We start from the raw sequence: 26,113 nt of genomic DNA on the forward strand, positions 1-26,113 counted from the left end.
AGGTTTCCCCGAGGAATCCCCCCCTTGCCTGCCTGCAGCGCTGAAGTGATCCCGAGATCTCTCATAGACTAACATTGCGAACCCGACGCTTGTTTCTACACTGCACCCGGCCGCCCCCGCGCCGCTGAGGGTGAAATTTCTGTGTGGGCTTGTGTCCCCCCCGGTGCCCTACAAAACCCCCCTGGTCTGCCCTCCGAAGACGCGGGTACTTACCTGCAAGCAGACCGGAACCGGGGCACCCCCTTCTCTCCATTCTAGCCTGTGTTTTGGGCACCACTTTGAACTCTGCACCTGACCGGCCCTGAGCTGCTGGTGTGGTGACTTTGGGGTTGCTCTGAACCCCCAACGGTGTGCTACCTTGGACCAAGAACTGAGCCCTGTAAGTGTCTTACTTACCTGGTTAACCTAACAAATACTTACCTCCCCTAGGAACTGTGAAAATTGCACTAAGTGTCCACTTTTAAAACAGCTATTTGTGAATAACTTGAAAAGTATACATGCAATTTTGATGATTTGAAGTTCCTAAAGTACTTACCTGCAATACCTTTCGAATGAGATATTACATGTAGAATTTGAACCTGTGGTTCTTAAAATAAACTAAGAAAAGATATTTTTCTATAACAAAACCTATTGGCTGGATTTGTCTCTGAGTGTGTGTACCTCATTTATTGTCTATGTGTATGTACAACAAATGCTTAACACTACTCCTTGGATAAGCCTACTGCTCGACCACACTACCACAAAATAGAGCATTAGTATTATCTCTTTTTGCCACTATCTTACCTCTAAGGGGAACCCTTGGACTCTGTGCATGCTATTCCTTACTGTGAAATAGCACATACAGAGCCAACTTCCTACATTTACTCACTGTACTTTCTAATACCAAAAAAGGACAAAACTCTGAGACCAATATTAGATCTCAGAACACTAAACACCTACATCAAATCAGACCACTTTCACATGGTCACGTTACAAGACGTAATACCGCTACTGAAACAGCAAGACTACATGACAACGTTAGATCTAAAAGACGCGTATTTCCATATACCGATACATCCCTCGCACAGGAAATACCTAAGGTTCGTATTCAAAGGAATACATTACCAATTCAAGGTGTTGCCATTCGGAATAACAACAGCACCAAGAGTCTTTACAAAATGCCTAGCAGTAGTAGCTGCACATATCAGGAGGCAGCAAATACACGTGTTTCCGTACCTAGATGATTGGTTAATCAAAACCAACTCGCTAATAAAGTGTTCACACCACACAGATTATGTTATACAAACCCTATACAAACTAGGTTTCTCCATCAACTATGCAAAATCACACCTTTTGCCGCGTCAAACACAGCAATACTTAGTAGCGACAATCAACACAACAAAAGCGATAGCCACTCCAAGTCCACAAAGGGTTCAAAATGTTCACAAGGTGATACAAGCTATGTATCCAACACAAAAGATACACGCAAAGATGGTATTAAAACTCCTAGGCATGATGTCCTCATGCATAGCCATTGTCCCAAACGCAAGACTGCACATGCGGCCCTTACAACAGTGCCTAGCATCACAATGGTCACATGCACAGGGTCAACTTCTAGATCTGGTGTTGATAGACCGCCAAACATACCTCTCGCTTCTATGGTGGAACAATACAAATTTAAACAAAGGGCGGCCTTTCCAAGACCCAGTGCCACAATATGTGATAACAACAGATGCTTCCATGACAGGGTGGGGAGCACACCTCAATCAACACAGCATCCAAGGACAATGGGACGTAAATCAAAGAAAGTTTCATATAAATCACCTAGAACTGTTAGCAGTATTTCTAGCGTTGAAAGCATTCCAACCAATAGTAACCCACAAATACATTCTTGTCAAAACAGACTACATGACGACAATGTATTATTTAAACAAACAGGGGGGCACACACTCGACACAGTTGTATCTCCTAACACAAAAAATATGGCATTGGGCAATTCACAACCACATTCGCCTAATAGCACAGTTTATTCCAGGGATCCAGAACCAGCTAGCAGACAATCTCTCTCGGGATCACCAACAGGTCCACGAATGGGAAATTCACCCCCAAATCCTGAACACTTACTTCCAAATTTGGGGAACACCTCAAATAGATCTGTTCGCAACAAAAGAAAACGCAAAATGCCAAAACTTCGCATCCAGGTACCCACACCGGCAATCTCAAGGCAATGCTCTATGGATGAATTGGTCAGGGATATTTGCGTACGCTTTTCCCCCTCTCCCTCTCCTTCCATATCTAGTAAACAGATTGAGTCAAAACAAACTCAAACTCATACTAATAGCACCAACATGGGCAAGACAACCTTGGTATACCACACTACTAGACCTGTCAGTAGTACCTCATGTCAAACTACCCAACAGGCCAGATCTGTTAACACAACACAAACAACAGATCAGGCATCCAAACCCAGCATCACTGAATCTAGCAATTTGGCTCCTGAAATCCTAGATTTTGGACACTTAAACCTTACACAAGAGTGTATGGAGGTCATCAAACAAGCTAGAAGACCATCCACTAGACACTGCTATGCGAGTAAATGGAAAAGATTTGTTTGTCACTGCCATAATAATCAAGTCCAACCATTGCATGCATCTCCAAAAGATGTAGTAGGATATTTACTACATTTACATAAATCAAATCTAGCTTTCTCTTCCATAAAAATACATCTCGCAGCAATATCTGCTTACCTGCAGATTACTCATTCAACTTCCCTATTTAGAATACCTGTCATTAAAGCGTTTATGGAGGGCCTAAAGAGAATTATACCACCAAGGACACCACCTGCTCCTTCATGGAACCTCAACATTGTCTTAACAAGACTCATGGGTCCACCTTTCGAACCCATGCACTCTTGTGAAATGCAATACTTAACGTGGAAAGTTGCATTTCTCATTGCCATCACATCTCTAAGAAGAGTAAGTGAAATACAGGTGTTTACCATACAAGAACCATTTATTCAAATACACAAAAATAAGGCCGTTCTAAGAACAAATCCAAAATTCTTACCAAAAGTTATCTCACCGTTCCACTTAAACCAAACAGTGGAATTACCAGTGTTCTTCCCACTGCCAGATTCAATAGCTGAAAGAGCACTACATACATTAGACATCAAGAGAGCACTAATGTACTACATTGACAGGACAAAAGAAATTAGGAAGACAAAACAACTATTTATTGCCTTCCAAAAACCTCATACAGGAAATCCAATTTCCAAACAAGGTATCGCCAGATGGATAGTAAAGTGCATCCAAACCTGCTATCTTAAAGCAAAGAGAGAACTGCCTATTACACCAAAGGCACACTCAACCAGAAAGAAAGGTGCTACTATGGCCTTTCTAGGAAATATTCCAATGACCGACATATGTAAGGCAGCAACATGGTCTACGCCTCATACATTTACTAAACACTACTGTGTAGATGTGTTATCTGCACAACAAGCCACAGTAGGTCAAGCCGTATTAAGAACTTTATTTCAAACTACTTCCACTCCTACAGGCTGAACCACCGCTTTTGGGGAGATAACTGCTTACTAGTCTATGCACAGCATGTGTATCTGCAGCTACACATGCCACCGAACGGAAAATGTCACTTACCCAGTGTACATCTGTTCGTGGCATTAGTCGCTGCAGATTCACATGCGCCCACCCTCCTCCCCGGGAGCCTGTAGCCGTTTAGAAGTAAATCTTGGACATTTGTACATTTGTAAATATATTACATTAAACCTTCATTTGTACATACGTATTTATTCCATTGCATGGGCACTATTATTAGCATACACAACTCCTACCTCACCCTCTGCGGGGAAAACAATCTAAGATGGAGTCGACGCCCATGCGCAATGGAACCTAACTGGGAGGAGTCCCTCGGTCTCGTGACTCGAAAAGACTTCTTCGAAGAAAAACAACTTGTAACACTCCGACCCAACACCAGACGGCGGGCTATGCACAGCATGTGAATCTGCAGCGACTAATGCCACGAACAGATGTACACTGGGTAAGTGACATTTTCCTTTTTTATAGTGTTGAAAACAGATTTGATGAACCTGACTGGTGTTCGAAGAAACTTGTTTTGGAAAGAGGGAGAAAATGAGAGAGAAGAAAAAGGGGTTGGCTAGAGAGAAAGTGAAGATGAAGTGAATGAATGATGGGTTCTCACATCCAGATTCATCTCTTCAATCGACTGAGTCATTGTGTGAACATTTTATCTTGATTTAATGTAATTCCTTGTTCTCCTGACTGACTTGTTCATCTTTTCTTTTAACTGCTTTCTTCTGTTCATTGTTACTCATCTGTTTGCTTGTGTTCTTCTCGCCATCAGGTTTCTCTACCTCCAAGGGGCAGCTGGTCTGCTCCATCCTGTACCCTAAACCCACAGATTTCAGGCTGTACCGAGATGCCTGTCGGTTCCTGCTCTGCCTGGTGGGCTTGGCTGGCATCGGCATGCTGTATTCCATAATCACCTTCATTCAGCAAGGTGTGAGTACCTGTTTGTCCCTAACAAAGACCTTAGTCTGCTACTAACCGCTGAGCCCTTTAAAGTCTGTTGCCCAGTGTGCTACTCCCAGACTAAAGAACAACAGCAAATGCACTGTGCACTTCTGGGAGTTGGTTACACACATTGTTGGGATGCAGATAACACAGAATGAAATAAGTGAATTTTTGTAATGCTTTATTATAATAAAACCCATGAGATTGTCTCCATTATTGTCGTCCATGTCTTTGTTTGTGAATAGTCACATGCGAGCTACAACTTTTGCCATTGATGCCTGAGCCAAACATAGGCACCACTCTAGCGTACTGACATAAGTTCCTTTTATCCTCGTCTTTTGTTGAGGATTCTGCGCTCGCAATGAACTTTTTTTTTCTTGTCTTTTGTTGATTTTGTATCTTCAACATTCCATTCAGTGTGCAAAGGAACACATCCCCTCAGAGAAATACATGGTTTAAACTGTGTAGTGTTTGTCACATGTAGAAATCTGTGACCGATTCCCCACTATGTGCTTCTTGTGTCGCACAACTCGGTCTTGCGTGGCCTGTGGTTGGATGAAACCCAAGGCGATCCAAGACCACGAAGGCAAGCTCTCTGTTACCAAACACTGTTGGAAGGGGCCTGGGGACTGGTCCCAGTTGAAGTTAAGGACTGGTACTCATTTTATTCTCAAGGCTGTTCCCATGAAAGGTCCTCTTCGTTTTCCGTCATCAGGTATGACCAAGTCAAGGAAGAAACACAAATTTGAAGCATGACTTTTTCTCATCCCCCTCCTCCAGTCCAGAGACAAAGAAGCCTTATTTGCCTACACTGGTACGCTTCTGGACCCTTGTGCATGCCTTGGGGGTCCCAAGGACTCGAAAAGGGCTCAAGCCGGCTACCGTTGGCAGGAGCCATCCTCTTGATTCTGCTATTGGTTCTGCCCTGACTCTGGGTTGGATATTCAAACTAGCTTCAAATCCAGCTCCACAATCTGTGCTGTTCCCTTCCAAGACAATGCTGGCACAGACTCCACTGACAAAACCTATCATGCTATTGGACGATGAAGCAACCCGACACAACCTCGATCGAAGTCGCACCCTTCAAAACCTTTGGCGCAGATTGTCTAATCTCATTCGGACTTGGACAGAAAACTGCCACTGCCCATGATCCTCCATATTCCTTTTGCCTCATACTCTGAATGTAGTCAACACAGTAATATCAGAGATGACTAGTCTAATGCATCTCATTATGAACTCGACAATCTCCTTATAGATCTGCAGGACTCCAGTGGACTAGATACAGCCCTAGATACTGGGCTGAAGTCTCCCCCAGCACTTCCACATACAAATCATCTTCTTTTGCTGTGGTGATCAGGCATGCCTCAGATGTTTTAGACCTGCAACTGTTGTCTGTTGAAGTTGAGACTAATGTCCTGACCGAGAACCTTCAACCTTGTCAGCCTTCTACAGAACCATTTCTTTCTTTTAAGGGCACCCTGATGAACACATCAGTGCAAATTTGGGTCAAACCATGCAGTGAATTGACAGGTCTCCAGTTTACCCACTAGTGAGGAAACAAGTCTCCAGAAAGCATTACCCTACACCTGAAAGCTTGGCGACCCAGGCGTCCACGAGTACACTGATCCGTAACTCATTTCTTACTCTGCCTTCTGATAGGAAATCAGAATACATGGAGACATTCCAGAATAGGATATTTTTCCCTTAGGCAGATGACTACAGGCCTGCCATTGCAGACTGCAGAAAAGGTGTAAACTGCTCCAACTCTACTTTACTCTTGTCTTGTTTGGCAAGGTCAAAGCACTATTTTTAGTATTTGCCAGCCATCCCTAAGATAGGCCTGCCAAGCCCAGGAAGCAGGATGCATTATATAAAAGGTGTGGACATATATGTGCAAGCTTAAATGTTCCTATAGTAATCTCTTTCCATTAAGGGCTACTGTACGTGGTCAGAGTGCCATAGGCCAACAAGGACTGGCACCTGGGCATCCCGAGGTCACCAAGTCCACTATGGCCCTGCTGACATATGTCATGTTTGGTATCAAATGACTTGTCCCATTAAACCTGACTTTATTCCAAAGTCAGATTTATTGTGACATGTACCCAGGTGGTTATCTTAGAGGTTGTGTAGCCGGTTGCCGCAGCCTTTCCTGTGCCCTGGTTGGCAGCCTGCAGCTGCTGCTGCCAAGACAGGATTCTGAACGCTGCCAGGAGGTGTGAATACTTCTAGGGGCAGGAAACAAAGATCTGTCTGGGTGGAAGCTGTCACCTGCCTACCTGTCAGGAAGGCTAGTGAAGTAGCACATCAAGGCGGTGAACTTCAAAGCCCACACCGCCTCCCATATGCAATAGGCTGACCCTCAAAGGACGACAAAGCCATCCCCCTGCCTGGGTAGGTGGGAAAATTAGGTAGCCAGGAGGCATACACCTCCCAGAAGGCTAGCCACACCTCTAGGATGGGCTACCTGGTCTGTACAGCCAAAGATTTTGAAAGTGGTGGAATAAAGAGTCCTAGATAGAAAAGGTGCCCCCCCCCCTTTATGTGGTCACCTCAGGAGTGAATTAGCCACTGGGGCTAGTAGTCCATTGGCTGCTTGTATCCACACCCAAAGGGCCCCTAATCTGGAATTTAAGGGCCCCTGGTACCAGAACCTCAGATCTAATTTGACTTAAAACTGAGGACAAAGAAGAGACCGAGACTTTGACTTCAGGACTTGCACAAAGCAAAGGCCCGACAATGTGACAGCCACCCTGCAACAGCATGACAGCACATTGTCTCGGACCAGAGGTCGGTTTCAAAGTCAAGAGGAACTTCTCTAAGCACCAAAGGGAGCTCCAGAACCACCTTGGACTAGAGGTACTAGTCGCCTGCAGGTAAATCACGCTCCCGGAACCAGAGAATTACTGGCTGCCAGGCCCTGCCGATCTAGCACTCAAAATTAATGGTCTAGTGCATTGTGGGAACCATAGTCCTGACCTCCAGCATGTTTCAGGTGGCCCTGGAATCCAGGACTTTGAAGTAACCGTACCCTGTGTTTTTACCACCCCCAAAGCTTGTTGCTGGCGAGTCAGGCTAGCACTATCTTTGTTCGATGCTGCACATCAAGGGAACTCCACAGCACCAGCAATTGCCCACGTAAGTGGCCTTGTTGTTGAGTTTATGCATGTGTTTTCTCCCAACCACTCTCTGTTAAAGCAGCACTCCAGCACCTCGCGCCTCATCGCCAAGGACAGCCAGCACAACTCTGCACGCAGGCACTATGAGACAGATAAAATTCAAATGACTGTTGTGGCTTGGTCCTGGGACCAGCATCACCATAACCCCCAGTGGATTCCACTGGACTCGTCCTGCAAGTGACAGTCTCACTAGCTGTTTTCTCCGTTGACTGCAACTTTAAAGTTGTACAGTAGTAAATTGCACAGTTTTTTTTGTTTTCCTATACATTCCATAACTCTGGTTATTTTGAGCCAATTGTGTTGATTTTGGTGTCTACATTTATATAAAACTCTGCTCTATTTTTATAAATTGGTGTTGGCTTTCATTTCAGTCGTGTTTTTTTACTTATCGTCCAAGTTGGTGCTTTGAAATGCTGAACCCATTTTCCTCTAGTAAAGCCTGACTGCTCTTTGCCAAACTACCAGGACTGGGATAGGGATTTACTAGTGTGAATTCAAAGGACCCAGTTTGGGGTATTGTGATTATTCAATGATGAAGCTAAGCCAGCTTTACTGCATAATACTCCACTTTCCTACAGTCAGAACATAGAGAAGTATGTCTGCTGCTCTGGGTTGGTTACCATTGACTGCTTATGCAGGGCAGTTGGTACCAGTGTGGTGGGTCAACGTCATGCATGGATGATATACATGGACTTCTTGGGTAATGTTTAGGTGTCATTTATAGACATGCCGTTTGATGGTACTTTTTCTTTTTTTGTGCCAAGAAGGCAGACTTGAACCTGGAGCCAATCAAGGAAAGCTAGGCCACAGTGTGTTCCCTCTGCCTTTTTTGGAAGGGACATGGTGCGAAGACAGAATGTCCACAACATCTTGCTTGGCGGGTCTGCTAGGTTCCCAAATAACACTTTGGTTGCCCATGAAAAGGAAAGAACAGGCTGCAAACACAATTCTTGTAAATCCACACTCTGGTTTCTGAAGGACCCTGCTTTTGTCCTACCAGACGTCTGTCTCTAGGTTTGTAGTGGACACAGTTCCTGGTCCAAACTGGATTTTAGTACTAGATTTGGGAAGACATTAGGATTACCATAGAACACTCCCCACACATGTCCCTAGGTCCCAAGTGTAATGTGGCTGAAGACTTTAGCCATATTTAAAATGCCCTAACACATTGCATTTTGTGTCTTTTGCAGTAAGGCAGCCAAGATCTACTGAAGGGTGGGTAAGATTTGCCCGGGGAGTTTCACCCCGTTGGTTACGGAGTGGCCAGAAGTCACCCCACTCATTAACTTGTGCCAGACATACATGTGACATCTTCAGGCACCCCTTTCTGAACACTCTGAGGACCTTCTGAAGATCAAAAGAGGACTGTTCCTGTTGTCTGTAACATGAGGAGCCTTGAGGCATGGACATGCTCCGTATTGTTCCCAGGGCAAAGAATGGGACTCCAGGGGTAATAATACTGGCAGTAGCCAACTGACTAGTGGTAACTGGACCCTGCTGAAGGCTCTGCCTGTCTGCCTTTGAGTCTTTTCGGTTTGGGATTTTTGTTGTTTGTGGTTCTGCATAAATACTTTACACGCTGCCCTAAGTTATGCCTGTCTGCTCTGTACCATAGCTACTAAGGGCTGAGCTCAGGTTAATTCATTTGTGATTAATTTTTGAGTTGGTTAGTCACCCACACCAAATAATCCAATTTCTTACATTAAGGATGCTAAGATTGGCCCAGGTACTATCTGTCCTGAATCCAGAAGACTGGATGGTAGCATTGGACATGCAGGACGCCTATTTTCACATTCACATGCTACTCTCCCACAAGCATTTCTTGTTGTTGAAGATAGGCCAAGTCATTTTTCATTCTCTGTGCTTCCCTTCGGCTTCATCAGTGCCTCAACGAAAGTGATGGTGGTGGTTGTGACACACCTTCTGAGGTTGGGTTATCAGCCTTGCCCTACCTCAGCGACTGGCTGTTGTTGGTGGGCCTGGTAAAGTCACTCGCAGACACTCCAGACAGCGGCTGACTTCTTAACATCGTTGGAATTGTCGATCAGTGTGCTAAGGCCATAATAGACTCCTTTGTAGAGGCTCCATTTCATCGAGCCATCTTGGATATGGTGCACTTCTGATCCTCCCATCTGGAACAAGTCCAGAACATTTGGGCTATGGTTCTGATGTTTCATCCTCGGTCCTGGGTCTAGGAGTTACCATGATCCCTTCACCTCCTGCTTCCTGCTTGTCAACTACACCAGATGGTACACATGGTCTTTGCAGTGGGGTTTGAAGTCTTAGTGAGCTCAGCACATAGGGAACCTGTCAGATTCCATCCATGTTTCAGAGAAGACCACAAAAGACCTGCAGTGGTGGCTTTTCGATTGTAGGAGTAGCGGTAGCAGCTCCCTCTCTCTACCCCACCTAGAGCTGACAGTGGTGACAGATGGGTCATTGTTGTTTGGGGATATCACCTGCAAGAGATAGGGAGCAGATGGCTTTGTATCATCCTCCACATCAACCTGTTGAAGTTGGGCTCCATTTGCTTGGCGTTTAAAGTCTTTCTGCCATCCATCAAAGGGTGGCTGGTCTGAGTTATCATGAACACTACCACTACCAAACGGTACTGCAACAGACAAGTGGGAATGGGTCCTGTGCCAGGAGGGTGTGCACCTGTGGAACTGGCTGAGTCGACAGTGCAGCTCTTTCGTCGTGAACAACCTAGCAGGACCTTTGAACACCAGGGCCAATTAACTCATTCTGCAACACCTAGTGGATCACAAATGATAGCTGCTCCTTGTGGTGTTGCAGTGCATTTCCCAGCAGTGGGGAGAACCGTAGTTTGCGCTTTTTGCCATTTAGAAACAGGTAATAGCAGCACTTCTGCATGCTGGAGTTCCCAAGAAGGCTCTCTTGAGACTCATTCCACCTAGAGTGGAGCATTGGACTCTTATGCCTTCTCTCCTGTACATCTCCTACCCAGAATCTGAAGAATATCAGGAGCAACTTTGCCAAGTCATCCTAGAGCTCTGTAATCAAACAGGTCAGGAGAGTGTTGAACCGTAAATGTCTGGTCTTCTACATCTGCCCTTTAAGCATGTTTATGCTTCGAGAATATCTTCCTTTGAGCAGCAGGGCTGGGTACTTAAATCATGCCTGTGCAGTCTACACCTCCTTGTGTGGAGATTGGTCAGAGATAGTTGGTGGCTATTGAGCTCCCTCCTGAAGTAGTAAGCGTCATTCTTGGAGCCAGTCATCCATCCACAAAAACTGCTTACTCTGTATGCTGAGATAAAATTGTTCCCAGGTCTACTTCCCACCATAGAGACCCATTACTGGCAATGTTATCAGATTTTCTGTATTTTATGCTGTCTTTAGCCCAGCAGGGACTTGCCATGCGCACTATTAAAGGTTATTTGTTGACAGTCTTCAATTAAATCACTAATTTTGATGGATTTTCATAAAAACTTTGTTAAACATTTTGTCATTCCACAGTAGAACCTTAATTTGGTTTTCTTTTTGTATTGTACACCCATTTTGAACCAATGCACAGCTGTCATTTATGTCTACTGATTTCCAAATCAGTCTTCCTGATCGTGATTACTACACCTCATCGCATCAGCAAACTACAACCTCTGTCCATTCATCCACCAAACACCAAATCCCATTGCAGAAGGGGTGGAGATGCTGCATCACTTGGACCCCAAGAAAGCTTTGAATTTTTACAATATTCGCACCTAGTCAGCTTTTCAAGGACCATATCAAGGTGGATAGTCTTCTGTATAAAAAATCTGCTGTGTATTGACCAAGAAGAGGTGGAAGGCTCAATGAATCCAAGGGCAAATCTCCTCCCACTGCATTGGCACATGCTCTGGATATCTGCAGGACCACACCATGGTGGTTAATCCATGCATTACAACATAGTACTGCCTTGATAGCCATGTCATGTTGGAAAGTCACTTTGCCTGTTGCACTTTCCGGTTTGAGCCATTCCACAAACCCATCACCTTTTAGGGTATTGCTTTGGAATCCATTCACAAGGTGAGGAATCTGCGTTTAAAAGTATCCTCACTATTTACATGCTATTTACAATTCAATCTTTTGGGTTTTCTGAACTGAAGTGACTATGCTCTGGACTTAGGCTGGTGTCTGATGCTTTGCAGAGTTTAAGACCTTGAGCATCCAGTGACCAGGCGCCATGTTTTATTTTTGTTGGAGGAGGTCAGGTTGTTGATTGAAGTTTCCTAGCTGGAATTTATTGTGGAGCAATGCTCTGAATTTGCTATTACATTTATTCCAGTGGGCCTTATGGATGATGATTTTAATCCTGGATCTCAGTGGGAGGCAGAGGAGTCTTTTGAGAGTTGTTAAACATCTTTTTGTCTGCAGAGGATGAGCCAGATCTTGGTTGTTCTTTTTTGTAGTCTTTGCTAGACCTTTAAAGATTGTTTGTTATGGTAGGATCAGATAACCCATAACCAAGACTCTTGTGATTTCTGGTCAATGGCTTGTATGCATTAGAGCCTGCTATTCCCGAGCAGGGAAGCTGTAGATCAGCTCTACTAACCACTATGTTAACTTGTGGTGCTTAATAAAGATCTGTATTCAAGATTAGCCCCAGATTTCTAACTTCTTGGTTTATTGAAATTGGGCAACCCAGGCTCTTGGGCTATTCAAAAGGAAGTATTTTGCCATGAACCTCTAATTCCAGGATCTCTATTTCAGATATACTCAGACACGGGAAGCCTCCATTGCTCCAGCAGTAAATGTCGTCTCCTTATGCCATGAAGCGTTTCTATCTTGTAATCATCTTGTAAGTGAATTTGGGTATGTTCAGTGTACATTTGGAAACTTACCTAACGATACTCAAGGCTAAAGTTAATTGTGTAAATTGGCAAACGTCAAAACATCCTTTTTCTTTAGAAAAAGTCCTTTATGGAAAGTTAAATGTGCGTATCACTCAGAAGTCAGTAGGCAGAGGTAGGTTTAAATCCAACACCTTCTTTCACATTGTATCCACTTCCTACATTTTCTCAAATTCCTATATATGAAAGAATAATTTTGTGCAGGAAGTTTTTATTTTTTTATTCTTTGCTATGCCTTATTCCCTCAGGAATGCCATCTTTGTAACAAATAGCATGGGTTACTGAGATTTCGCCATCACAAAATTTTCATCATGCTTCATAACCACTAGGTGATCCCTGTAGTTTCGAGTGGTACCTGGAACATATTTCAAATATTAATTAAGTTTTAAATAAGTAAGATCTTAGATGTTTTAAAAGCATATGCAGATAGGGTGTGAGAAATAGATTCAGACATCCTGCTAGCTCAGACAGTACACGGCATCAGCCCTGCCTTTTCGCCTCATTCACAGAGGATCCCTTATAATATGAGTCATTTTCAAGTGTTGCTTTCACAGATTTCAGGAACGTTTTCTTGGTGTGTTACCTTGACAGTTTCTTCAAGCAGTTTGCATTTCACTGAAATTACTTTTTAGCAGAAGAGAAACTTTCTTTGAGTCTGGGTCCGATTGTCAGGAAGATATTTAGAAAAGATGACATGGCTGTCTGGAGGTAACAAGGATCACGAACAATGGATTTCAGTTGCCTTGATTATGCCAATGATCACCAAGGAACCGAACATCACAGTCTGGATGAATGCGTTTACTATAGTGGGAAATCCAGAAGAGATGCGGGAAAAGGAAGGAAGGTGGGGCAGAAGCAGAAATGACTGCCGTGTAAGCTGAGCCTCTCCTAAGGCAGGTGTTTGCAGGGACCATATCCAAATGGCAGACAAGTTAGAACAGACGTCTCAAAATAATCTTTGTGAAAAAGGTTAATTGTTTCATTCATCTTAAAACAATTATTTTTCTTAAGGAAATACATTCATACAGCCAACGCGTTTTGCTCAAACATCATAAGGCCTTCTCAGGGCATAATATCTTATAAATATTGTCCGAACTATTGTTCAATCTTCCTTTCATTCGTCATTGCTTTGCTATCAGTCTTGCAACACTGTAATTGAATGTGCTTCATTTGGTTGAATATGAATGCTGTGTCTGACTTTTAGTCATGAGGTCGCCATTCTGTCAGCTGATGACCTTAAATCGCCCAGAATGACTTGGACCTTATGTGTGAAATCAAGGCGATCTGGCTTAAAGTTGACTCTTTCGGAAGACAAGCTATTAAAAAAGTGAAGCCTTCTAACAATTTCATGGGCCTGGTCCCAGGAATTATTGCTGTAGATCTGTCCTCAGTGGGAGACAGTGAATACTTCTAGACATAAGAAACACAACTGAACTATAACATAACCCTGTCCCAGGAAACAACACCTTTATTGAAAAGGAAATTCATATTTGTCGACAGCTCTACTAGAGGGAGGGTTGGCAGGGCCCTATAGGTTATACACCATAGCCATTTAGGGCGGTGCGCACCTCGCTTCTCCATCCCCCAGGGTGCGACCTGCCAAGGGGTTATGCAATTTGGCCGCCAGCTTGAGCACACGAGTGTCCCACAGCTTGGCTGCACTAGCTCCTCCCCTCCGAAGCACATCTCATGGCATAGCGTCTGCCTCCACTACCGCCCATCTATGCACTGTTCGGATCCAGCCAAGATCCAGAGGAGGCACGATCGCTTTCCATGCCATTGCGATCTGTCTCTTAGAAGCACCAGAGCTAGGTCCACACATTTCATAAGGCTCCTAGTTTTCTTTGTCCTATTAGTAATCCCTTGGAGGCAAAGCAAAGAGTCGGGGCTAGCTGGACTTCAGTCACCTCTGAAACTACCTCCATCATATGGACCCATACCCTTGCTAGCTTGGGGAAATGACCACAGTGCGGGCTTTTCGGGATGAACCCGGGAATACCTTGAGTACTCTGTGTGGCGTGAGATAAGCCTGATGCGGATAGTTGAACTTCGTGAATTTCAATCAGGCGTTACGGAAGACTTGCTTAAAATATTCAAGGGCCATCTCTTTCCTTTTTTTCTTTTGCTGTGCGATCAGGTCTAAGACAGTTCTCCCACTAGGGCTTATCTTGCCTTGCGAGTGATTGGGATTTATGATGAACTAACTGGTGAAATATGTGGCTTGTTAGGCACTCAAGTATGTTTCAAATAATAAGCAAGCTCTTTTAGTTTGGTCTTTCATACCTTAGATTTGTTTATGGAATTTCCCAAGCGGAGCTGAAGAATTGAGATTTTCTGGTATATTAAAGGGTTGACATAGTTATAATAGTTTCTTTAGAAGAAGCCTCCTGCTTGTGTAGTACTTACATTATTTATAAATCTTTTTATTGCATGTATAACAGGAAGCATGGTGACATCCATCAGCAAATTTTTCTGTAAGCCAGACATCAATACATCGTAAATTTATCCCCACCTGACTCCACAATCCCAGAGCCAACCAACCAATCACCCACCCGTCCTCCCATTCACCTCCTCAGGTTTTTTGATAGACTGTAGCAAAATAACTAGCATCAACGTCCCCAAGCTATTGGGAATTTGAGCACACACCCCTCCTCAATATTCATTCCAGTCTCCCCAAGTTTTCATCCATTTGTTTTGCTTTCTTAAACCACTCTCTCCACTTGCATACACCAATCTATATCATTCTTCCAACCACTGAGGAGTGGTGTTGTCTCTGAAAACCATTGTGCTATATTGCGTTTTGCCACCATCAATCCCAGTGTGGGCCATATTCGGGCTGTGTGAATGAGGTCAGTCTTACCCCAGATATTCAGGGGATACCATTTTGCACCTGGCACCCGGTTACTCCCACACACCCTATTTAAGCAATCTATCACCTCTGACCAATACTTTGGAGCTTCGGGCATCCCCACAGTATTTAAAATTTTGATTGCAAAGCCTTTTTTTTAAATTAGTTAACGTTTCCTCTGGGACCTCCAGGAAAAACCTAGCAATAATGAAGTTGATGTTACTCCGTGATGGAGTAATAGCAAGTTTTTTTGTTGTTGTTGTTTTTTTAAAAGTATTTCTAATGAAATATGTTGTGTTCTTTATTTGGCGGTTCTCAGTTGTTAAATAATTGTGGCACCACTGAAATGTAATAATGGAATGTCCAATGCTTTTTTCCCAGGAGGCGGTCGGCCGCATCATCCTAAAGACCTTGGATATCATCACCATCACCGTTCCACCAGCCCTACCAGCAGCCATGACAGCTGGCATTGTGTACGCGCAGCACCGCCTGAAGAATAAGGGCATCTTCTGCATCAGCCCACAGCGCATCAATGTGTGTGGTCAGCTTAACTTGATCTGCTTCGATAAGGTACAGCATCTCTTGGCTGGAACAGCTAGCTTTGTCCTCACCTGTTGCTTTCTGGTCCTTTGCTTGTTCTGTGTTTTATTGTAACTTTTCCTTTATATGTATAAACGTACATTCACTCCAGGCCCCTTTACTTTCCAGTTTGGTGGAGTATTTCTACCTTCTAGTAGGTATCAAAACTTCAGCTAAAAAGGCTTTTATTGAGGCTAGATTGTCTTGTATGTGTTACTCTTTTTTTATTTTTATTTTTTATTTTTTATCCTTCACTTTTCCGTACTCAGCAATTAAGATTGGTTTACTTCTGCTGCTCAGATCTGTTTTATTTTTTTGTCTGATCTGTAACATTTATTTTTTAGTTTGTGTCCTTTGACTGGGTGGATCTTCCATAAAACACGCACTGGAGTGCAGGTGTTGTAACTCTCACAAGATTATTAGTTACTAGAAACGAGAGTGGGAAGCTCTGCGCTTTCTCACCAAGGAAGGGTCTTGTCTGATAGGCTTCTGAGGTAGATGTACTCACAATCTTTATAGGCAACCTTCTGTTTTTTACCTGTTTCTTTGCAGTTATTTCCCTGTCTGTGGGTGCTACATTTTCTCTTCCTTACATCGTCTTTATTTCCACGCCTTCCTTTTAATTTCAGATGTCCACATTTTTTTAAATTCTTTCCATGAAGCCAACCACTTGTTCCACAGGGCTCCCTTCCTTGCGGTTGTCTATTGCTCCTCCTCATCCGCACCCACTCCGTTGTCTTCTCCACCATTCGTCCTTTTTTTCTGTTATCCTCTTCTGCGTTTTCTGTACTCTCTGGTTCATTTTTTGTGGTCTTTTTTTCTTGTCTTCCCACAATTTCCTGCACTTCTCACATGATGCTACTATTTCCTTTGCGCCTCTCCTCTTCCCCACTGTTCTACCTTTTGTGTAGTTTTTTTCCTGTTGTCCTCAGGCTTCCATTTCTTTCTCTGATTTATCCTACATATTCCCTTTCACCCTCCTCCTCTGCTGCCTACACGCGGTCTCTTTTTGACAGGCCCCTGTTACGGTGGTCTCATCTTTCACATCTCTTTACTCATCCCTTTTGCTTACTCACTTTCCGCTTACATCACCACCCTACACTGTTCTCTCTTTCTCGTGCATTCCAGCACTTGTTTACTTTTTAAATGTTTCCTGTTGTGGGTTACCAGCGAAAAGCACCCTGTGCCTCTCTCAGAGCTTCTCCTTGACTATTCCTCAAGGAAAAAGATTTTCTTTTAATTGTTTGCTTTTACATGTTTACATTCTTTGGGTTTACACCTTCTGCCCATGGCTCCCTTTAGATTATGTTTCTCTTTTATGTTTTGCAGTGGGTTTTAAGAGGTGCCGAAGTTGCTGTATGCTTTTCTGTGACTGCAGACCCTCAGACTTTTTTCTGAAGGACTTCTGGGATACACACAGAATGCAAAAACACACCTTTGAATTTATGGTTATGTCATTTACCATAACTGGGGGATTTTAGTGGTTTTTGGGTAATGGATCATAGCAATAATATCAGCTTAACTGTTTTTTTGGGTGCAAAATTTATAAATTGTTTGCAACACAATGTTTTGTGATCAGAGTATACTCAGACTACTTGATGAATGAGATGATGCTGGTTCTGTGGCTTCCGTGGTGACTCGCCTGTACAGCCAATTAATCTCCTGAGAGATCCACAGCAACTTTTCACTACTGTAATGATGGCTAAAGAGAAGTAAAAGCTAATGATTATAAAACCACAGACTAACTGATGCTGCGTTTATCACTTGGTCTCTAAATCTTATCCTCAAGTGCTATTTCAAGGTTTATGAAATGTCTGTCCCAGTTCATGATCTTCACTGACAACAAACAAAACAAAAAAGGGTTGGAAGGGCAATGTGGGGCAGAGGGAGCGTTCTTCAGCCCCTTAAGGAGGGTGAGGATGCTCTCCAAATTATACCAAGAATCTCTTTAATGGCAAGACATTCAGTGGATTTCATCTGTTTGACCTGGAAGTCAATCCCCTGGTAGTAGGGACTCGCTGTTACTCCCACCATTATCTCATGTCGAAAGAGAAAAGAGCCCTTCGTCCCATCTTAAATCTCTGCCCCCTGAGCACCTTCTTGTGAAATGACAAATGCAAGTTGCTCAAGCTGGTCCAGCTTCTGACTGGCCTAGATCCAGGTGACTGGATTGTGGCTTTGGACTTGCAAGGAGCTTACTTTCATGTGTCTGTTCTGTAGTCACACTGATGCTGCTCATAGTTCAAGGTGGGTCAAGAGCATTTCCAAATTGCTGTGCTCCCCTTTGGCCTCACCAGTCCCCCCTGGTGTTCACAACACAAATGGTTGTGGTATCTGCACACATACAGAGGTTGGGGATCCCACGTCTCGTACCTCAATGACTGGCTGTTGAAGGCCTGCCTGTCACAGTGTGCCTAGACCACCACTTGATGGTGGTGAACCTCCTGACATTTGATTCACTATCAGCGTTTCAAAGTCACACTTGACTCCTTCAGAGATTCCCTTTCATTGGCGCAGTCCTTGTAATCGAGCCGCTTAGGGCCTTCTCTCCACCACAACAGATTTGACATTTGGGTTATGATCCTGATGTTTCTGCCTCAGTCATGGGTCTCGGTGAGAGAACCTGAGACTTCTGGGCCTCTTGGCATTCTGCTCGTGAATACCGCACAAGTAGCACAGGCTGCCTCTGCAGGGGGGTCTGAAGCCTCAGAGCACTCGGTACCAGGGGAACCTCTTGGATTCCTTTTAGGTTTAAGTAGAGACTGCAAAAGACCTGTTGTGATAGCTCAACCAGAGCTGGACCGGCAGCAGATTCCTTTCCCCACCCCACTCAGAGCTGGCAGTGGTGACTGGTTTGTCATTGCTGGAAAGGGGATGTCGTCTTGCAGAGGTGGAGTTCAGAGGACGCTGGTGGTGACTTGTCCCCCACATGAACCTGTTGGAGCTGTGGGCTGTTCACCTTTCTCTGGAATCCTTCCTACTTTCTATCAAGGGAAGGCTGGTTTAGGAAACACTGTGTGGCGCTCCCCTGCTGTCCCAGAGGTGTGGCTAACTGGAGGCTACTTGCCCATGGAAAAACCGATTTGGCATCTGCTTCCCCCCCTCTCCATTCCTGATGCCAATCTGTCTGCAAGAACAAAAGAGCAACCCCTCTGTTGAGTGTACACGATTTGCTCTTCAAAGTTAGCTTCTCCTTTGAAACTCAACATTTGCTCTCACAAACTGTTTGGCATTCCTGCGAGGGAGAAGTCCCAACCGCAGGCCTCTTTGCTTTCCTTCCTGACAGTCAGTCACCTTCCTCCAAGGAGCACAGAAGGCTCTTTCTTAGCCAGCAACTGAAAACGGTCCCTGGAAAACCTTGGGCTCAAAAAGTGGCTACTTACCAAAGGTACCAATTGTGCAAAAGTTATGTTGAATTCAGCTTCAGCATCAAGTCCGGTTTAACTCAACCGTTGTTTTGAATTCCTTGAAGTATTGTTTAGTAGTTCCACTCAGAAGTTACCACTGCTAAGTAATCCGTGTGTAGGACTACTAGACTTTCTACATTTAAAAACAGCATTGTTGGTTTTTTTCTTGTTATGCATATAAAAACGGAGGTCCTACTTTATATTACGCAGGACACTATACAGACGTGTTAGGCCTATCTTAGGGGCGACAGATATACATTATCTGATAGAGACTTCTAGTTGCAGATTCCTTACTTTAGAATTTTCCCCCTGACGTCAGACTGGATCCGGAGATTTTTCTTCAAGCAATACCCTTGCACGTTGGCAGGTGGCGTTGGTCGACTCCGTTGGCGTCGTGGTCGCCGTGATGACGTTGGGAGTAGTATATAGATGCCGCCTTCACGCAGTGATGTCAGTTCTTTTCTTTCCGCTCCACGCGCTGACCCGGAGAAGAGCTACCCTGGCTATTTTTTTGGCCGAATTCAACTGTTTGGTTGAGTTTTTTCTGTGCAACTTTGGTGTGTCGAGGATGTCCCTGAAGACCTGGTTCAAGCCTTGCGAGGACTGTCATCGGACAATGTCGGTGACGGATCCTCCTCGGGTTTGTCTGTGGTGTCTTGAGCGCGACCATGACCCGAAGTCGTGCTCCGAGTGACGGGCCGTGCACCTGAAGGCTTTGAGGGAGGTTGGGCTTTGCCATTATTATAAATGGTGAAGTCAATTTAGTGGTCGAAAAACTGCTCTTCCAGCCAGCAGTGGCAGACTGTCAGTCATACTTTGCTTTATCACATGCATGGTGATGCAAGCAGTGCTGCAGTCCATGAGAGACACTTTAACCTACAGGTCCGTGGTACCCCCAGGACCATATACTAGGTGTTTACAAATTAACTCCTGCCAGTTGGGTATAAGCTAATTAAATAGAGTTTTTAAGGGTTAGAGCACATGCACTGAGGCCTGGTCAGCAGGGCCCAGTGCACTAGTCATGTGTTATTGCTACAAACAGGGCAAGGCCAGGTCGTGGACACTCTGTCAGGAGACTCTGCTTCTCTGGACACGGATGGCCCTGCTTCTCTGGACATGGCTGGAAAGTCTACATTTTCTTGGTGATTCAACATCTGGCTGTCTGAATACCATGGCAAACAAACTCGGCTGTTGTTGCCTAGTGGATTACGAATGGCATCTCCATCTAGAATCTGTGCAAGGTCTCTTCCAAGAGTGGGGAGATCCTTGGTTAGATCGGTTTGCCACTGCTGAGAATGGGAGTGTCGTCAGTTCTGCGTGCTAGGGTTTCCAAGGCCGTTGTCGCTCAGATGCTTTTCATCTTGAGTGGAACTCCAGCCTCCTGTGCGCTGTTTTGCTAATAAAACTCCTTTCCAGAGCTCTCCAGAACATCAGGAACAACCGGACTCAAGTCATTCTTGTGGCTCCGGATTGGGCACGGAGAGTATGGTATCCTGAGCATGACCATCGGTCCTCTGTTCAGGCTGTCCCTTTGGGAGGATCTTGTGTTGCAGCAGGAGAGCACGGTCCTGCATCCAAACCTGCACACTCTCGGCCTTCATGCCTGGAGATTGAACAGTGACAGTTGACAACTTTTGATCTTCTTCCTGAAGTCTGTGATGTTATTTGGCAGCAAGGTATCCCTCCACTAAGACTGTATACGACTGCTATTGAGAAAAGTTAGTGGCATGGTCTGCATCCAAGGATTTTGATCCTCTTTCTGCACCCTTATCCCAAGCACTATTTTTTTTTTTTTTTTTTGGCCCAGCAGGACATCTCTCTGGGCATTTTTAGAGGTTACTTGTCTGCCATGTTGGCATTCGTACAGTTTCTGGACCAGCCTTCAACGTGACTAGATTTAACAGATTTCTACAACATGTTTCTTTCATCATCCCCCAATGGGATCTTAATTTGGTCCTGACCTTTCCTTTGTGCGTGCCTTTCGAGCCACTCCACAACGGTCCACTCCGCCTGCTTACTATCAAGACTGCTTTTTTAGCGTCCTTAACATCGGCTAGGAGAGTCGGTGAACTACAGGCACTCTCTGCGCACCGTCCTTATACCACCTTTTACCCAGTCAAGCTGGTTCTGCGACCCATGCTTCCTTTCTCTCGAAGATTGTGTCCTGAATGTGAAAACATCACCCTGCCTACCTTCTTTGCTCCACTTCACCCTTCTAAAGAAGAAGAGAGACTCCCTCATCTGGACCCAAGAAGAACATTGTTCTGTATAGCTCACATAAGCGTTCCAGGTGGACCATCAACTCTTTGTGTGGCATGTGGAGGCTAAGAATGGGAAGACAGCGTAAAAAAGGACCTTCTCACTATGGATAGTACTCTGCATAAACATATGCTACACTTTGGCCAAAAATTGCCCCCTGAGGGTTTATGTGCTCATTCTGCCAGAGCCAAGGCTGCTACCACTGTATTAGCTTTCGGAATCCCTATCCTGGACAACTGTCAGGCAGATTTGTGATTGTCACTGTACATGTTCACCAGACATTACAAATGGTCTGGTCTGTTGTGACGTATGTATTTTGGCCATTCGGTCCTGCAGACTTTCTGGTTTAATCTGTTAGCAATCCTACCGTCAAGAAGGTATTTCTTGGGTGCTTATTGTAAGATAAGGAATCTGGGGCTAGAAGTCACTATTAGAAAAACCAGTTACTTACCTTCGGAACCACTTTATCTGGTAGAGTCTCTGGCTAACCACAGATTGCTTACTGACCCTCCCATCCTCCCAGTTCAGCAAAGTGATTTCATAGGGTCACCCTTTTTGGTGTGTCAGCATTTTTCGTGGTTCTGCGCTTCTGGTGTGGAAAGTCCTAAAAAGAAACTGAAGTCAGCACAGTGGGGTGGCACCTATATAGGCACGGTTGCACATCACTTCCAGTGCAGACATCGCCGAAGCCGAGACGATTGATGCCACTTACTGGCGCGCACGGGTACTGCTCTAAAATTTCCAGATCCAGTCTGACACTTGGGGAATTTTCTAAGTTGAGGTATCTGGGGCTATATAGAGTACCAGATAAGTGCTTCCAATGGTAAGTAACTGTTCATCAGTAACTTTCTCTATTAAAAGACTATTTTCCTCTTATTGTTGAACCGCTCAAAAGAACTGATGCTATGGGGCAAACTGCCAGCACAAGGCATGCTGGGAGCTGAAAGCTGGTGACTCCTTAAGGAGGCAGTATGCCTTTTTTGTCCTTATACACTCTCAACCTGGCAGGCACCCTTTACTTTTATCTATAAAAGAAACAAAAATATGGCACAGATACAAACATTAAATATATAAATATCATACGCACATCTGATATTTAAAAACATTGTGACAAACTGTATACTAGACAGACTGACATAGAGTAAAACAAAAATTTATTATTTAGGATCGATATTTAAAACACAATTGTGAAATCTTATAAACTTAAAAACAAGTATTCTTCTGGTACTGAAAATTATATGTTGAGCAGTTATAAAGAAGGTCAATATCTGTTAATCCTGAAGAAGGTGAATTTTATCAAATATTTCCTACTGAATGTAAGAGCACTGGCCATTCTGTTCTGGGAACAAAGTGCTCTGAATGTTCACTGACAGTAAAGTTAAAGTGTACATGTCAAAAGGCATTGATTAGTCTTCTTTAGTTCTTTCTCTTCCTTTGGTTGTGTATTTGGTGTAATGGTGTGGTTATGTATCAAATTTTAATCATTTTTTTTATACATATGTATGAACTTCGTTGGATTAAACTATACAAATATTGTTCTACTACTATGGCATTCACAATTGTTTGATTGTGAATGAAGGTTTGTTTAGTGTATGAATGGTGGAGATTGTGTACAGCAAAATTTGAGATTTAGTGTATATTGTGCACCAAGGGGAACCATTTGGTTCTTGGTTGTCTATTAAAGAACCTGCAACTCTTGCCCCTGAACAGTCTTTGACCTTACATACAAGGTCTGCAGCCATCTTCTCAAGTGGCACTAGTAGCAGGTTTTCGTTCCATCTTACGATAATTTTGCTTACATGTTGGACATGGAATGGACATTTAGTACTGAATGGTGATAAGCTTTGCTCCAGATTTAGATGGTGTCTGATAAAATAGAAGACTCCTGGATGCAGAGAAAGTCTGTGTTGAGATGTGTTGGGATTATAGTGGCGCAGTTACGGAAGGTGGAAACAATATCTGCGTGAGTATGCAGCACCTCCTTTGTTTTAAGAGGGAGATGCCACCTTTCAGGCCCTTTCCCACTAGGTTGCTGCCTCCTTGGTGTGCCTTTTACTGTCCTCTAACTTGTATCCGTCTTGGTTGTCTGCCTTTCTCTTTACTTCTAGTATTTGTTAGAACCTCTTTCTCAATGCAGCCATTTTGTTAATCTTATTGTCTATTTCATCTCCTCCTTGATTGCACTCCTCCACCGTGTCAGACCTGTGCCTCTAATTGCTGCTCTCTCTTTCTCTCGCAGACTGGGACCCTCACCGAAGATGGCTTGGACATGTGGGGCTTCCTCCAGGTTCAGGCTGGCAAGTGAGTCTGGGAGGGAGAATGTGATATTGAGGAACAAAACCTAATTCCGTCAGCACTCGAATAGTATTTCGTTTCTAGTCCATTGAACATGTATTTTTGGGGCTCTGACAAAACCACGTGTCTATTCACTGGGCTGCCTTCTGCTAACTGAAAGCAGTCCCCAGAAGACAGGAAGTGCATGGAGTTAAGTCATACATGTGCGCAGCTGTTTGGACAGATTAATGTGTTCGATGGCATCTGTCGCTGTAGATACACATGGTATGCATGAGCTCGCCATCTGGTGTTGGGTCGGAGTGTTACAAGTTGTTTTTCTTCGAAGAAGTGTTTTCGAGTCACGGGACCGAGTGACTCCTCCTTCTGTGCTCATTGCGCATGGGCGTCGACTCCATCTTCGATTGTTTTCTTTCCGCCATCGGGTTCGGACGTGTTCCTGTCGCTCCAAGTTTCGGAACGGAAAGATAGCTGAAAACGGAAGATTTTCGACGGTATCGTTGCGATCCGGTTCGAGATAGACACATACGACGACGCGTTGAACATCGAAGCGCTTCGGTGCCCTTCGGGGTAGATTTCGGCACCCCGTCGGGGCCTAGTCGGCCCGACCGCGTGGAGAACAACGCCGATGGAACGGACCCCGTTTCTATTCTGCCCCGAATGCCACAACAAATATCCTTATACGGACCTACACTCGGTCTGTAACCTGTGCCTGTCACCTGAGCACAGCGAAGAATCCTGTGAGGCCTGTCGGGCGTTCCGGTCCCGAAAAACTCTGCGCGACCGTCGAGCGAGAAGACTGCAGATGGCGTCCACGCCAAAGGAGCGTCGACAGTTCGAGACAGAAGAGGAACAGGAGGAATCCTTTTCCATCCAGGATTCAGACTCCGACGAGCTAGACTCTACAAAAACTGTGAGTAAGACGTCGAGATCAGAACTTAAAAAAGGAAAGAAGGCCCAGGGGACGCCACTGCCAACCGGCCATGGCTCCACCCAAATTCTCGGTGACCAACAATCGGCACCGAAAAAGGCCCATTCAGTGTCGAGATCGTCCGACTTCGGTCGAGACACCGGCACGCAGCCTCCTCGGGACCGAGAGAGTGCTAAACAGAAGCATCGACACCGAGAGTTCGGTGTCGACACGGATCGACGCCGAGACAGTGGCGCCGAAGACCATAGAGGCCAAGAATTTTCGGCACAGAAAAAGAGGAAGGTTACCTCGGAGCCGAAAAAACAATCAACAGGGTTTTCGGAGCCGAAAAAAGCGACATCAGACCCTGTTTCAGGCTCCTATACTGAAGAGCATTCTATGTCTTCACAAATGAAGAAACATAGATTTGAACAAGAACTGCAATCCACTGACGTGGATCACACGCAAAAGCGTATCTTTATTCAGCAGGGGACTGGGAAGATCAGTACCCTTCCACCTGTCAAACGAAAGAGAACGCTTCAGTTTACTCCTCAGCAACAAACAGCACAAAAGGTAACACCTCCTCCCTCGCCTCCACCTGTAACTCCGGCTTCGCCAACTTACACCCCGTCACATTCGCCAGCTCACACCGCCATGAGCCACGATGACCAAGATCAGGATGCGTGGGACTTGTACGACGCACCAGTGTCTGATAACAGCCCAGACACATACCCAACTAGGCCATCACCACCGGAAGACAGCACAGCCTACTCACAAGTGGTGGCTAGAGCAGCACTATTCCATAATGTGGAACTACACTCGGAACAAGTAGAGGATGATTTTTTATTTAACACCCTCTCTTCAACCCACAGCTCCTACCAAAGCCTGCCGATGCTCCCAGGCATGCTACGCCATGCAAAGGACATTTTCAAGGAGCCAGTTAAAAGTAGGGCAGTGACGCCTAGGGTGGACAAAAAGTATAAGGCGCCTCCTACGGACCCTGTATTCATCACCTCTCAGCTGCCACCAGATTCTGTGGTGGTAGGGGCTGCCAGAAAACGGGCAAATTCACACACTTCTGGGGATGCACCTCCCCCAGATAAAGAAAGCAGGAAGTTCGATGCAGCCGGGAAGAGGGTTGCTGTCCAAGCAGCAAACCAGTGGCGCATCGCAAATTCACAAGCGCTGCTAGCGCGATACGACAGAGCCCACTGGGATGAGATGCAGCATCTCATTGAACATCTCCCAAAAAAGAGCAAAACAGGT

General features: G+C 44.8%; 1 protein-coding gene across 1 annotated transcript in view; it reads left to right on the forward strand.

Moving 5' to 3' along the window:
* LOC138266905 (polyamine-transporting ATPase 13A3-like) overlaps window positions 1–26,113 on the forward strand; it is a 228,487-nt gene that overhangs the window by 126,395 nt on the left and 75,979 nt on the right. The window contains exons 12-14 of the mRNA XM_069215643.1: window positions 4,357–4,514; window positions 15,782–15,970; window positions 23,885–23,946. Coding sequence (XP_069071744.1) covers window positions 4,357–4,514; window positions 15,782–15,970; window positions 23,885–23,946 — 409 coding nt within the window. The remainder of the gene's footprint in view (window positions 1–4,356; window positions 4,515–15,781; window positions 15,971–23,884; window positions 23,947–26,113) is intronic.

This window comes from Pleurodeles waltl, chromosome 12 (genome assembly GCF_031143425.1).
Source record: "Pleurodeles waltl isolate 20211129_DDA chromosome 12, aPleWal1.hap1.20221129, whole genome shotgun sequence".
Taxonomy (NCBI): Eukaryota; Metazoa; Chordata; class Amphibia; order Caudata; family Salamandridae; genus Pleurodeles; species Pleurodeles waltl.